This window comes from Scyliorhinus canicula, chromosome 16 (assembly GCF_902713615.1).
Source record: "Scyliorhinus canicula chromosome 16, sScyCan1.1, whole genome shotgun sequence".
Taxonomy (NCBI): domain Eukaryota; kingdom Metazoa; phylum Chordata; class Chondrichthyes; order Carcharhiniformes; family Scyliorhinidae; genus Scyliorhinus; species Scyliorhinus canicula.
In genome coordinates this window covers 39,322,278-39,337,026 of record NC_052161.1, presented here as the reverse complement: position 1 = coordinate 39,337,026, position 14,749 = coordinate 39,322,278, and the positions used below count along the sequence as shown (strand labels likewise).

Genomic DNA, 14,749 nt, shown 5'->3' with positions numbered 1-14,749 from the left:
CAAGAGTATTCATTGTGAGGGAATGGGAAATTCCTGTTCACCTTAACTCATTGCAGATGAATCCTTGGCAAATGGGCTACTTCGAATGTGAGGTGCGTGTGTGGATAGTATAGGATTCATTTTTCTCTTATAAAATAATTAGTGCTCATTATTTTATAATCAGCATGGCAGAGGACTTCAGGTGATGTTTAAAATATGCTTCATACAATTAAAACATCTGTAGTGTTCCTGTAGACCTGTGAAATTTAGTCTAACAGATGTTAAATATCATAATTTATTATTTTAAAACTGATCACACGCGGAATATTTTTTACTTTACTGAGGATCTCAATCTTCTGATATTTTGTCTAGCAAATTGAGATCAGCATTGAAATGAAAATCGCTTATTGTCACGAGTAGGCCTCAATGAAGTTACTGTGAAAAGCCCCTAGTCGCCACATTCCGGCGCCTGGTCCGGGGAGGCTGGTACAGGAATCGAACCGTGCTGCTGGCCTGCCTGGGTCTGCTTTAAAAGCCAGCGATTTAGCCCAGTGTGCTAAACCAGCCCCAGCTTGAAGGAGGTTTTCAGAATTGTTAGAACTGAAGGATCCTATAATGTGGTCAAACAACAACTGCTATTCCTATGCTTTTAAATATATTATTCACCTGAAGAAGGAGCCGTGCTCCGAAAGCTCGTGTTTGAAACAAACCTGTTGGACTTTAACCTGGTGTTGTAAGACTTCTTACTTTAAATATATTGTTTGCAGTTTAATACGCATTCACAATAGCATTGGACATCATCATTGAAATGTTGAAACACTTGCATGAGAAAGAAATACAGTTCATGTTATGCAATATTTTCCTTTAAGGGCCACTGCTACTACCATGGTCATGTGCAAGGATATTCTCAATCTACTGTCAGCCTCAGCACTTGTTCTGGTCTCAGGTATGAATTAAACCCTTTTCAATTTACAATGCCTATATTGGAATGGGGCCATTTCTGCTTTGGCCGCATGTGCTAAGTTGATCACCATTAACCCTGATTTTTGTCCAAGATGCACAAGGGTCTGTATTTATTTTTGCTCCCCACTGAAGACCTGTCCGCCTTGAACTTCACATGCTGCCTTACTAAAACAATGCAGATCTGATTTTGAATTAATCGTACTGGGAAATGGTCAGATTTTTTTTAAATAAAGTTTGTTTTCTATTTGGACTTTTATTTTATATGTGGTTCCATGTTTCACTGAGCAGTTGCATGTAATTTTCAAAATTGCTTAATTTACGAAGCTAAAGGTGTTGAAAGACAGCTGAAGATTTGTTATATGTATGTCTGCTTTGTACTTCCTGTGCACCTGCTGTGATAATATGCAGCAGTTACTGTCAATAGTAATAGAACTCCTATTTGGTGCAAGTGAAAGAGATTTTATTGGGCGGAATTCTCTGCCTCATGGCACGGCAAATGCCAACGGCGATCGGGCGGAGATTTGGGTGTCCGGCCAAAATGGAGGTCCACACCCAGCAAAGATTTGGCCGTCATACTCCAGTCCATCACTGGTGCCGATAACGAGGTTTGCGCCCTGCACCAGCGGCAGTATGCAAATCCAACATTTGCATATATTTAAATGTGATTAGTGGATTGGACACAGTGCTCCACTTCTTTCAGGCAGAAGACATGCAGGTGTGAATTACTACAAGTATTCACAAATTTGGACTGGGCATCATGGCTTCGGAGGGGGAGCGTGCGACATAAAATACTGAAAAACAGTTTAAAACTGTCAGGCTTACTGGGGGGTGGCTGCCTGGACCCGGTGCAGGAACGGCTCGTGACTTGGTTCCAAGTCCATTGCCTTGGGGTGTCCTCCTCTCAGCTGTGTCATCAAGAGCCAAGCTCAATCAAGAGCCCACCAGGTGTTGCCACTCCTCAGAAGCGCTGCCCCACTGCAGAGGAAGCAGGGGAGCAACAGACCTCAACCCAACCAGAGGACACTTGCACTGCGGTCTACAGAATCCTTCCTGCTTCTCTGCCACTCTCAGGGCAGAGGCCTCACCAGTGACTCCCACCACTCCGGATCACCAGCTGCCTCCTGGTGAGACTGGCAGTGCTCAGTGCCTCTGCCACCACCTCCTAGGCATTGTTCAGGAGGGCAGGCTCGAGTCTGCGGCCCTCTGCTCCTCACTGCGAGTCCATCTTGGACTCCTGACCACGGTGGGTGGGCAGGTCTTCTCTGAGCCATCTTGGTGGCTGAAATGAGTATGTGGTAAGTGGAGCGCTTAAAAACAGCTTCAGCTGACAGGCTGTTTGGCGCTAACTCTGACCCCCAGCAATTGGAACACCCGCTGAGCTGGGAATTGCTCAGAATTCGTACCAGCAGAATGCTGGCCCATTAGCATGTCCTGAATTTCTCCAGAAATAGCTCTCCCCAACTGTAACGCAAACCACATGAAATTCCCTCCCGGCATCAACACTTAGGGCTGGATTCTCCTATTGCCGTTGTTTTCCAGATATCCCCCCCCTCAAAAACAGTCCCTTCGCTGAGTACGTTGCATGCCGCTGCGACGGCCTCAGGATATCATCTGATTTGCCGACTTCCCGACGGCGTGGGACACGTGTGTTCACAGTTTTCAGGGACCTTGCATGGCGGCTGCAGTCTGTGTCTAGCACCGCCACAGCCATTCCGCTGGACCAGGGGGTTTCGGCATGGGCTGGGGGGACTGGTGGGGGGTGGTCCGGATGGCGAGGGGGGTTACAGGGGGAAACTATCTGGCAGGCCAGGTCCGTGCACGGCCGGAGCAATGTTGTATGGCGCGACCGCTGCAGGTCGTCGCTGTCCGCATGCGCAGCCACGGACCCGGAAATTCTCCATCCGGATCTGCAGGTAAAGCCGTGACTTTACATGGCACGGCTGCTAGCCCCACAATGTACGGAGCACCAGCGTGGGGGCGGCGCCGAAGTTTTGGTTGTAATACACATGCTCCGGACATAGCCTCAAAATCGGAGAATCCAGTCAGGTAAGGCCCCGGGGCCGGACGGGTGCCCAGTGGAGTTCAATAAAAAGTTCTCTGGGATATTGGGGCCGCTGTTGATGAGGACATTCAATGAGTCAAGGAAGCGTGCGGTGCTTCCCCCGGCGATGTCACAGGCCATGATTTTGCTGATCTTGAAGCGGGACAAGAACCCGGAGCTGTGTGGGTCCTATAGGCCGATATCCCTATTGATTGTGGACGCCCGAACTGCTGGCCGAAATTTCGTCCTCTGGAATTGAGGACTGTGTGCCTGACGTTATTGGGGACGACCAGACAGGGTTTGTTAAGAAAAGGCAGTTGGTGGCCAATGTAAGAAGGTTGTTAAACGTGATCATGATGCCCCCGGAAGGTAGGGAGGTGGAGGTGGTGGTCGCAATGGACGCAGAGAAGGCTTTTGATTGAGTAGAATGGGGATATCTGTGGGAGGTACTGGGACGGTTCGGATTTGGGCGGGGCTTTATTGACTGGGTCAGGTGGCTGTATCAGGCTTCTGTGGTGAGCGTACGGACGAATAGGACAACATCAGACTATTTTAGGCTGCATCGGTGGATGAGACAGGGATTTACCCTCTCCCCACTGTTGTTCGCGTTAGCCATAGAACCGTTGGCAATTGCATTGAGTTTCAAGGGGCTGGTCCGGGGGAGGAGTGGAACACAGAGTCTCGCTTTACGCAGACGACCTGCTCCTGTATGTATCGGACCCAGCAGAGGGGATGGAAGAAATCATGAGGATTCTGGGGGAATCTGGCCGGTTTTCAGGGTATAACAACTAAATATGGGGAAAAGTGAGATGTTTGCAGTCCCGGCGAGGGGACAGGAGAGGCGACTGGGGGAGCTGCCATTTAGAGTGGTAGGGGGAAGCTTTCGGTACCTAGGCAGCCAAGTGGCACGGGAATGGGAACAGCTGCACAAACTAAATCTGGCCCGGCTAGTGGACCAAATGAAGGACGATATTCGGAGGTGGGACGCGCTTCCTTTGTCATAGCTGGGTGTGTGCAGACGGTGAAGATGACGGTCCTCCCGAGATTCCTATTTGTGTTTCAGTGTCTCCCCATCTTTATTCCGCAGTCCTTTTTTAAACGGGTCAACAAAGTGATCACTGGCTTTGTTTGGGCGGGCAAGACCCCGCGAGTAATATAGGGGATGCTTGAGTGGAGCCGGGGAGACGGCGGGCTGGCGCTGCCAAACTTCAGTAATTACTATTGGGCGGCAAATATAGCCATGATTAGGAAGTGGGTGGTGGGGGGAGGCTCAGCATGGGAGCGTGTGGAAGCGGCCTCATGCAAGGGCACCAGCTTGGGGGCGTTGCTAACGGCGCCTCTGCCATTCCCGCCGGCACGGTACTCCACCAGCCCCATGGTGATGGCGGCCCCGAGAGCTGGGGGCAATGGAGGAAGCATGTGGGAATGGAGGGAGCATCGGTCTGGTCTCTAATCTGTAATAATCGCCGGTTTGCCCCGGAAAGGATGGCTGGGGGGCTTTGGGGATTGCAGAGAGTTGGATTGAGAGGTTGAGGGATATATAGAGAGGGGAGCATTCCTAGCCTGAGGGAGCTGGAGGAGAAATTTGGATTGGTGAGGGGAAATTAATTTAGGTACCTGCAGGTGTGGGACTTCCTACGGAGGCAGGTTTCAATCTTCCCTCTCCTACCACCAAGGGGAATACAGGATAGGGTAGTTTCCAGAGTGTGGGTGGGAGAAGGGAAGGTCTTGGACATCTATAAGGAACTCATGGGGGTCAGAGGAGATGCAGACGGAGGAGCTGATGCGCAAGTGGGAAGAGGGGTTGGGAGGAGAGATGGAAGATGGTCTATGGGTGGACGCATTGAGTAGTGTTGAAAACAAGGGTGGCACCGAGTGCAGAGGTAGCGATTTACGGGGTGTCGGAAGATCCGTGAATCCAGGAGGTGAAAGAGGCAGACGTTCTCGCCTTCACTTCCCTGGTAGCCTGGAGATGGATACTATTAGCTTGGAGGGACTCAAAGCCCCAGGAGTCGGAGACCTGGCTATCGGACAAGGCTAGCTTTCTCTGTTTGGAGAAAATCAAGTTCACCTCGAGGGGGTCAATGTTAGGGTTCGCATGAAGGTGGCAATCATTCTTTGCAGAAAATTAAACATCAGCAGAAGGGGGGGTAAGCTCAGTTTAGAGTAGGGGTGAATAAAGGTGGGATATGTAAGGTAGGAAGACGGCTTTTGCACCATGTTTATAAATTCATGTACATTGTTTATTTTGTTGTTGTAAAACCAAAAATACCTCAATAAAATGTTTGCTAAAAAAAATCGGAGAATCCAGCCCTTAGTCTCCCAAATAAAGGGCGCGATTCTCCGCTCCCCACGCCAGGTGGGAGAATCGCGGGAGGGCCGGGCAACTCACGACACGCCCCCCTGGCGGGGCAGTGGAGGAGAAGACAGGAACCGCGCATGCGCGGGTTGGAGCCGTCAGCCGTCGTGACGTCAGCCGCGCATGCGCGGGTTGGAGCCTGCCAACCTGCGCATGCGCAGCTGACGTCACTTAGGCGCCGCCATCGCGTCATTCTCGGCATGTGGTGGCCGAGAGTTACGGAGCGCCGCTCTAAGCCCCCCGGGTGGGGGTGAATAAGGTGCGAGGAGTGGCCTCCGAGGCCGTCGTGAATCTCGGCCGAGTTCACGACGGGCTTCCCGATTCCGCGCGGGAGCGGAGAATTCCGCCCAAAGAATTTTGCCATGGTATTCATGTACTTGGAGTAAAATTTGGAGCCTGTGGAATGGATTGGTGTGGAGTTTGGTTCGAGCAGGAGTTTGAATCGCAGAACAAAACTCATGGGGCGGAATTCTCCGCTCCCCACACCGGGTGGGAGAATCGCGGGAGGGCCGGGCGACTCACGACACGCAGCCCTGGCACCCCCCGCGATTCTCCCACCGCTCACAGAATCGTCGCTCGCCGTTTTTCACGGCGACCGCCGAATACTCCGGCCCAGATGGGCCGAGCGGCCTGACGTTCCCGACCTATTCACGCCAGCGGCAACCACACTTGGTCGCTGCCGTCGTGAACATGGCACCAAATCTTCGTTTGTGGCTTGTGGGGGGCGGAGAGGGGAGTGAGCACCACGGCCGTGCTCGGGAGGGGACTGGCCCGCAATCGGTGCCACCCGATCATCAGGCCGGCGTCTCCAAGCGATGCACTCTTTCCCCTCCGCCACCCCGCAAGATCAAGCCGCCATGTCTTACGGGGCAGCGGAGGGGAAGATGGCAACCGCGCATGCGCGGGTTGGAGCCGGCAGCCGTTGTGACGTCAGCCGCGCATGCGCGGGTTGGAGCCGTCCAACCTGCGCATGCGCGGCTGATGTCACTTAGGCGCCTCCGTCGCGTCATTCTCGGCGCGCCGCCTTGACGCAAGCCCCCTGGGGGGAGTGAATAGGGTGCGAGGAACGGCCTCCGAGGCTGTCGTGAAACTCGGCCGAGTTCACGATGGCCTTCCCGATGCCGCGCGGGAGCGGAGAATTCCGCCCCTGGTCCATTTAATGCTGAAGTCAAACAGAACCCATTGTGATGGTTCAATTAGCCCTTTACCCATTGTGTGAGAATCACAAATTAATGCAGTAGACGTAAACAATCGTGAAGGATGGAAAAGGTCTGTTTTTAGTGTCATAATTAAAGATTTTTACATCCCCCCACCCTTTAAACATGAAAATAACAGGCTGAAATCAGTGATAGTTGAAACAAAATCTCTGCTGGACTGCTTAGATTAGCAGCTCATTTGGTATAAGTTACAAAAAGAATCAGCAGGTCATGCAGTTTCAATTGAATTGTTCTTAATATTTCCCCAAGGGCGAATATTATGCCATTATGAATGATTGGCTGAGTTTCGAAATATACATTGATCACAGCAGCAGGTTCTGAGTTATCAGTTTGATTAACAGTTTAAAGAGCCTATTAAATGATAAGTTTTCTTTGATATGAGGGTCTGAACAGAACTGTGTTTGTTTTTATAAGAGATTAACCACTTGAGGAGATTTAAAGTTTGAATGCATTTCATAAATTGCAGTTATTTTCGCGAGCAAATGTTTAGGTGTGAGAGCCGTATTAGATTGTGAGAATCATTTTTGCCATTTCCAAATGTCACCTGAAATCTGTCCATGGTTGATACTGCGTGCGTGGTTATGGAGGTGGCATTTGGGTATGAGGGACATGGAGGAGGGTGGGGAAATAAATTTGCATGGAAGTGACTTGAGGTATGAGAGAGCATAGGATTGGGTGGGCCATGTGTTGGCATAGAGATGGCACGAGGGCCATGGGAAGGTGAGAGTTTGTGAGTGTTGAGGGCCAGAGGGCCTGACAGCTCTGGAAACAACTTGACAAAGTCCTAGACAACCGAGATGGTCCTTCTAAACAGCCCACTTCGACCTTAACCATCCTGATGCCACCTTGGATCTGCTTCTGGGGTCGATGGATCTGATTCGATTCTGCCACACCTGCCTGGAGGGAAAATCAAATCTTTAAGCCAAGGCAGGTCTGCCAAGTCGGGAAATTTCCCCACTTGAGCGACCTGCCTCAGAAGCGAAAGTCCGTCCCTTACCATCGTTTGTGACCTGTGAGGCTTTATCAATAAAATACACTTGTAATTTGCTATTTTTGAAATAAAAGAAAACAATTTTGTACTATTCAGAATCAACCCCTGCTGTATTTTTTACTGACTGGTACATTCCACTGAAATATAAATAACATTATTCAAAAAACATGTGCAAAAGACCTACTGCACGGAAATACCTTGTTTTACTGTACCGACCTGTTCAAGATCAAATAATTTTTTATAGTTTCCCAAACTAATCTGTTTTGCATCATATTTGTCTGTGACATTCAAAAAAATGAATGTAAAGCTGAGTGGTCCAACATGTAGGAGATGGATCCTGATGCTCTGATGAAACACTCAGACCCTTTGTGGGATTTGTTTGATTCATTAACGGGATGTGTACACTGTGTGTGCATTTTCCCTCCAGGCAGGTGTGGCAGAATATAGTGACAAGAGTTAGGAACAAATTTTCAGATTTGCCAGGATGTCCTGTGCACTGATTTGGGAAAGTGACTTTGCATCATGCTGGATTGAGCTGCACTTGCTGCAAAGTCCAAGCTTTGTGAGGCCAGCTATGAGAGAAGGGCTTTCAACTCAGCTGACACCAAGTTTGTACTGATCCAATTATACCAATTTTGTGCTGATCAAATAGAAGTCGTATCATTGCGTCCGATTAATAAATGGATTAACACTGGCTTCACAAAGACTACCCAGAATATATTGCCAGGATGGACATTGCCATTCTAATTTTGCCTACAATGAAAAATTGAAAAATGAAAATCGCTTTATGGTCACGAGTAGGCTTCAATGAAGTTACTGTGAAAAGCCCCTAGTCGCCACATTCCGGCTCCTGTTTGGGGAGGCTGGTACGGGAATCGAACCGTGCTGCTGGCCTGCTTGGTCTGCTTTAAAAGCCAGCGATTTTCACTACTACAGCTCACACTGGTAGTTAATGGACCCGATTTAACAGAAAAATTTGGAAGTGTAATTTTGTGTGCGTTTGGCAGGATGTTTCTCGGCGTCCGTGTCGGTGAGATGATGGCTTGTTCTCAACAGCACTTAGTTCCAAAATTGAGCCCCCACGAGATTCTCGACATTACAAGCTCTCTCGCCACCTGATTTGCCTCAACGTCTCACCACTAACAAGAAGGAGCTTCTTTTAAATGCTCCCTCACCATTCACTTCCAGTCAACACACAAGAATGGCAGTGCACAGACCTGGTCCTCACTTTGGCAATGCCAACCTAGCCAGGTTTCTCAATGCTGTGGATAAGAGGGACGCCACCCTATTTCCCCGAGGGGATCAGAGGACCAGCAGCAGGGTTAGCAATGCCACCTGGGAGGCAGAGGCAGCGGCTGTCAGTGCGGGCAGCAGGACCAGAGGGACCACTGTCAAATGTCAGCAGAAGACCAATGACTTCCACTGAGCTGCACAGGTAAGTTACCACCTCTCTCCTGGCATCAGTTCTACCTTCCACCCATCAAATTTCCAACCCTGACACAAAAACTGGCTGACACCTCGCACCATTCCCAATTCCAATCTTCGTGCTTGTTCCTCAGAACCCCCAGCACAATCCTTTCATGTCTAGTTGCAATGCCCACATTTGACACCGACTATAGACCCCCCTGACCCATCAAGCATGTGGCTCACAGTGCCCTCTCTTTGTCCATGGAGTAGGTTGCCCATAATTAGCGCAAAAGGACCAAGACGGGGGTGGATTCCTGGAAATCGCTGTGTTGTCCAAGGAGTGAACACTCACAGAAAGTGAGGTTTGCCTGCGCCACAGAGGTGAGAATCCACTATCCCTTAAATCAGATGACCTCTCACAAGTGAGTTGTTCATGTCAGACAACAGGATCCGTCTCTCTCACTCACCTCATGTCTATTGTCTCGCAGGATCTGCATCTGATGAAGCTGTGCCAACCGAAGAGGTTCCCCCCACCACCCAAGAGACCACCTTGATGGAGAGCTCCAAGGAGAGCACTATTGAGCTGTCACATCTATCACCCCCACCTTGCACCAGTGCAGAGGCACACATCTCTGTGGGTGATATTAGTGGACAGGCTTCAGGGTCACAATCTGGTGGGCACCACACAGTTGCTGATGCACATCAGGTTGAAGAAGGAACATCCAGGGGAGACAGGAGTCGGAGGTCGGCTGGATCCCAGGACTCAATTGGGTCCCAGTCAGATGCCGAGCCTCTGGACAAGGTTCTCCCAGAGTTGCTGGAGATGATAGGTTGCAGCCATGACATTCAGAAGGGGATGTCAGTGACATTCCAGTGAGTGCAAAGCCGATTGGGGAAGTCTCAAAGGCTTCAGATGAAGGAGATGGTGGCAACAATGTGTGGTTCAGACGCCAACACTGCGAGGGTGGGGACTGCAGTGGGAAACCTGGAGCTCCAGGCATGTCTCAGTCTGTGACTACCATGGCTGAGGGTCTCAACATCATGTCCCGGTCGATGAGGGACGTGTCCCAGACACAGGTGGACATTGCCGAGGTACTGCAGAACATAACCCAGTCACTGAGGATTGTCGATGAGGATGTGAACACCATGGTGCAGACGATGGGAAGCTTCTGGGAGCGGCAGACCCAGATGACTCAGAGGCTTCTGGAGCTCACTCCAGCTGCCCCCTCCATCCCATTAAACCCCCAGGTCCCTACGGGCACAGCCAGGGAGGAGGAGGCGCTGGAGGCCAACCCAGGGCCTGTCACCATGGAAACAATGGTGGTCTTCACCTCTTCCGAATCTCCCCTCCTGACACCAGCACATCTCAAGAGCAGCGGACAGAACAGGGCCCTCCGGCTCCAGGCCGTCCAGAGAACATCACCCAGTGCTTCCAAGGCCATAGGACGTGAAAAGCAGCAGGCCTCCTCCAACTCATGTGCATCCTGCGGACACATCTAGAAATAGCAGCAGACCACGAAAGATGAAGAAGAGTGAGGAGCACTGAGTGGGCATGGGGGCGTTCACTATCTGTGGCTAGAGGAATGGAAATGTAAAATGTTCACCATTAAAACATGTCACACCTGATACATTCACCTTCACAGCGGGCTTGCCTTCATGCACACCCCCTGTTGCTCTCCGCTCCCCCCCCCCCGCCCCCTCCCGGTGTACAGTGATCTAACATCAAAAGCCCCTGATGCAGACCCCCGTTCAGAGGATGGGTGTGAGCGTGCTGTCATTAGAAAGACTCATACATTTGCAAACTGAGGAGCATCAGCGATTTCCTCACAGTGATCTATCGTCACTCTCCTGCCTTATGTAATGATCCGTTGACAGTGCCAAACCAGGCCAATCAGCCTGGAGTGGTGTTACACGGATCCTTGGAGAGGGGAACAGCATGGTTGGGAGGGGGCGCGGTGTGATGAGGGTGAGGAATTTGTCCGGGGGGAGGGGGGGAAGTAGAGAATTGGGGAGATTGGAAGAAAGGAGGGAAATGGGGAGAGGTATGGAGGAAGGAGGGAAATGGGATTGGATGGGAATGAGGTGTACGAGGGGGTGTTGAGCTGATGGATGCAGCCTCGTCCTTTGAAAATCTGGAGACAGTGAGGACCTCCTAGAACTCACTGGCATGAAGGACCCTTACTGTCACTCCCATCCTCCGGCTCCTCTTTGGGCTCATCATCCCCTCCTGATCTGCCTCCTCCTAAGATGTGCCCGCATGTCCCTCCTCCTCCAACATGTTGTCCTGCTGCTGTGCCAGGTTGTGGATAGCACAGCAGACCACCTCAAAGTGGGAGACCCGGCTTCAGTGCACCACCAGAGGGGGCCAGGCATCGGAACCGCATTTTCAGCAGTCAGATGCACATCACAATAACAGCATAGGTGGTAACGTGAGCCTCATTATAACAGGTCTCCGCTTGGTCTCAGGCCTCCGCACTGGTGTCATCAGCCATGGCCTCAATGAGTATTCCTTGTCCCCCACGAGCGAACCGGTCATCCTGGGGTGGTTCTCGAAGATACCAGAGATCTCTGAGTTTCCCAAGATGTAGCTGCCATGCATGCTCCCTGGATACCGGGCACACATGTGTGTGACACGGAGGTGGTGGTCGCACATGATCGGAACATTCAGTGAGTAAAACCCTTTCCTATCAATATCGGGCACTCGCATATGCCCCTGTGCTTGCAGGACGATATGCGTGCGATCGATCGCCTGTTGGACCTAGAGTATCCCGGCGATGGCAGAGAATCCTGCAGCTCAGGAATCTTGCTGGGCTTGGTCCAGGTTGAAGGTGATATAGTTGGATGCCCGGGCATACAGAGCATCCCTCACCTCCCGGATGCACCTGTGCACTGTAAATTGTAACAGGTTTCTGCTCGAGCACTGGAATGACCCGATATCGTGAACGTTGAGGGCTGCAGTGACGTTCATGGTCACCGGGAGTGGATGTCCTCTACCTCCACGGGGTGCCAAGTCCACGAGGATGTGGCACAGGTGCCACACTGTCGCTCTGCTGAGACCTAGTCTTATGCGGCACATGGTGTCCGTCAGCTCATTGAATGACCAACGACGCCTGTACACCTTAGCAGTCGCTGGCGTCCCCTTCCGGGTCCTTCTTTAGCCTGGTGGGTGGTCGGGTCTTCAGGTTGTGCGTTGGCCCCCCTGCACATGCGGTGCCACCTCCAGCCAGCTTCCTTCTTCATGTTTGCCCTCATTGGCTATGACCAGCAACGCGAGGCAGCCTCTGCGGGATCGACACCAGCAAACATTATTTGATCTGAAATGAATTGGAGAAGGACAATCAGTTTGGGCTTCCACCCTGGGAACCTCAAATACCCCAAGCTCCCCACCCCGCCTTCCATGTCCTGCCTTTTCTCAGAGTGCCATCCAGCGAGTCAGTTGTGCTGACAGACCTTGTTCTACACAGCCATATCTCTCCCATATCACTCCCAGCCATATCAGGAGTCCCTCGACCACAGACTGCCGGGAACTTTAGGGGGTCCGTACTCAGGTGCCCTCCACTCATCCACACACTTACCCTTAATCGCGAGAAGACTCACACTGGTGAAGCCCTGCTCTTAAGTGTTTGATTGTTGGAAGCTGTTTCTATGGTGCTGATGCTCCTGGAGTAGAGGCACACTGTACAGGCATCAATGTTTCCTTGACATACTGTGTTCTAATCATCCTCTGAGACATGGCACATGTGCTCTCGAGGAGGCACTTGAAAGTTGAGGAGAGTGAAGTGCTATCACAGCTAAAAAGGTTAATTCCTTTTTGAAAAAGCCTTCAGCTGTGAAGCTAGAAGCTGCTCACATTTAAAGGGGGTGAAATTGACTTTCAGGGTAGAAGCCACAACAGGGCTCTGTCCTGGAAGTGTTTGGTAGGGCAGACAGGCTGTAGCTATGTTTGCCCCTGTTATGGGTCTCCACAATATTTAAAGATGGCTTGAGGGCCTCAAAGACACAAAGCTCCTCGTCCCGCTGGCCCAGGGGCGGACACCAACCCAGAATGCTTCAGCCCCCTGACCAAGCCCACGCCCCTGAGGGGATCCGCAACCCCGTGAGCACTGGGACAACAGCTCCGGTGCCCTTGAGCTGCATGCCCGAAAATGGAAATGGCTACTCACCTCCTCAGTCCCCCTCAGAAGCCATTGCACCAGCTTCACGTTTTTAAAAAGGAATATAAATGATGCCCATGTGACTTCCCGTTGTGGAGTCGGGTATTTCCCAAGAGGACGCTGCATTTGACTTCAATCTCGCTAATGAGATTGAAATGATGCAAATGAGGGTTAATGATATTCTCTCCATTTCTGGGCGAGATCCAGAACTAACCGGCGGGAGCGGGCTGGGTGAATTGCAAAATGGTTCGTGCCCGGCAGAAATCCCGATTTTGGCCTTTCCCGTTATTCAACCGGCACGCCCCGATCCGCACCGGGCACAACACAGTGGTTATTTCAGTCATCCAAGCCACCTTTGTAATCATTTTGGCAACACATTTATATTTAATAGTCTTTATACCATGAGAGAATGGTTTATTAAATGAACATGGTATTGACTATCAGTTTAATGAGTTAAGTTATTGAAAGTCACCAGTATTATGATCAACCTGCAATGAACTGATGGAACAGGTAACAGGATTTTACAACGTAAGGCTTGCTGCTTCACTCTAATATGCAGATTTGCTAAAAAATAATTCAGCGCATTGTGGGCGGGATTCCCCTTGCAACGTCTATCGAGGTTGGGTTGAGCTGTTTTTCCAAAGAAGTGTAGCTGGAAGATCGTGCCCTTAGTCATTATTTGGAAGAATTGTGCCTCATAACGTACAAAGACTTATGCTATAAACTTAGTTCTACTTTTTACTTCCCCCTCTAGAGCTCCTTCATTTTATGAAATCTTGACGGTTCATTCATTTTTCCTGGAGCCAAGTGAAAAGTATATCACCGCTGTCTGGAATTTCCTCTGATTTCTCATCAGTTTTTCAGCTATTCACCAAAGTACAAGGTTTCATAGGGATCTGACCATTACCTTTTGACTGAGCGATCCTCCAAGTTTTTTAATGACCTCATGACTCTGGATCCACAGCTCCAGCATGGGCCTGCCTGTGACTCCTGTGATTGAACATCAGGCCATTGAACTTTTACACAAGTATAATTATAGTACTGAAACGGAGGTCAAAATAGTGCTGTTGCATAAATACCAAAGTAGCAAATGAGCTAAAGCTCACCAACAGCCTCATGATCCTGATAACTCAAGATCAGCTCTTGTGAAAACAAGTAGTCAACCAGGTTTCATAACTCCAAGGAGAAACAGACCTAAGGTTTCTGGTCAGAACCGATAAAAGATCATCAATCTGAAACAGTAGGCTGAATTTTCATTAAAAGATGAGGGATGGGATTCTCCGTCCCGCCAGACCAGTTTCCTGACGCGGCAGTGGGCTCCTCCATCCTGGCAGCCCCAGCCCCACACCATCAGGAGATACGAGAGCGTGAGCGAACTACCGGTGAAGTGGAAGATCCTTCCGACGGAGAATGCTGCAGGAGAGGTCCCGCTGCTGGGAGCAAAAAGTGTGATCTGACATCCATGACATTGGGCAGCGGTACCCTGAGGTGACATGTATCCAGTGGAAGCCGATTACGGGATCTCCGTCCAGTTGAGCCCTTGCAAGGAAGGTAAGTTGGTGTCGGGGCCAGGATGCAAGAGAAAGGAAACACAAAGTGATTTTAATATTCAAAAAGGTTTTGGAAAGCATATTGGAG

At 50.5% G+C, this 14,749-nt stretch overlaps 1 protein-coding gene across 1 annotated transcript in view; it reads left to right on the top strand.

The window, feature by feature from the left end:
• Window positions 1–14,749, top strand: part of LOC119950873 (disintegrin and metalloproteinase domain-containing protein 12) — a 451,211-nt gene that overhangs the window by 277,387 nt on the left and 159,075 nt on the right. The window contains 1 exon segment of the mRNA XM_038773759.1: window positions 849–925. Within this exon segment, the coding sequence (XP_038629687.1) occupies window positions 849–925 (77 nt within the window).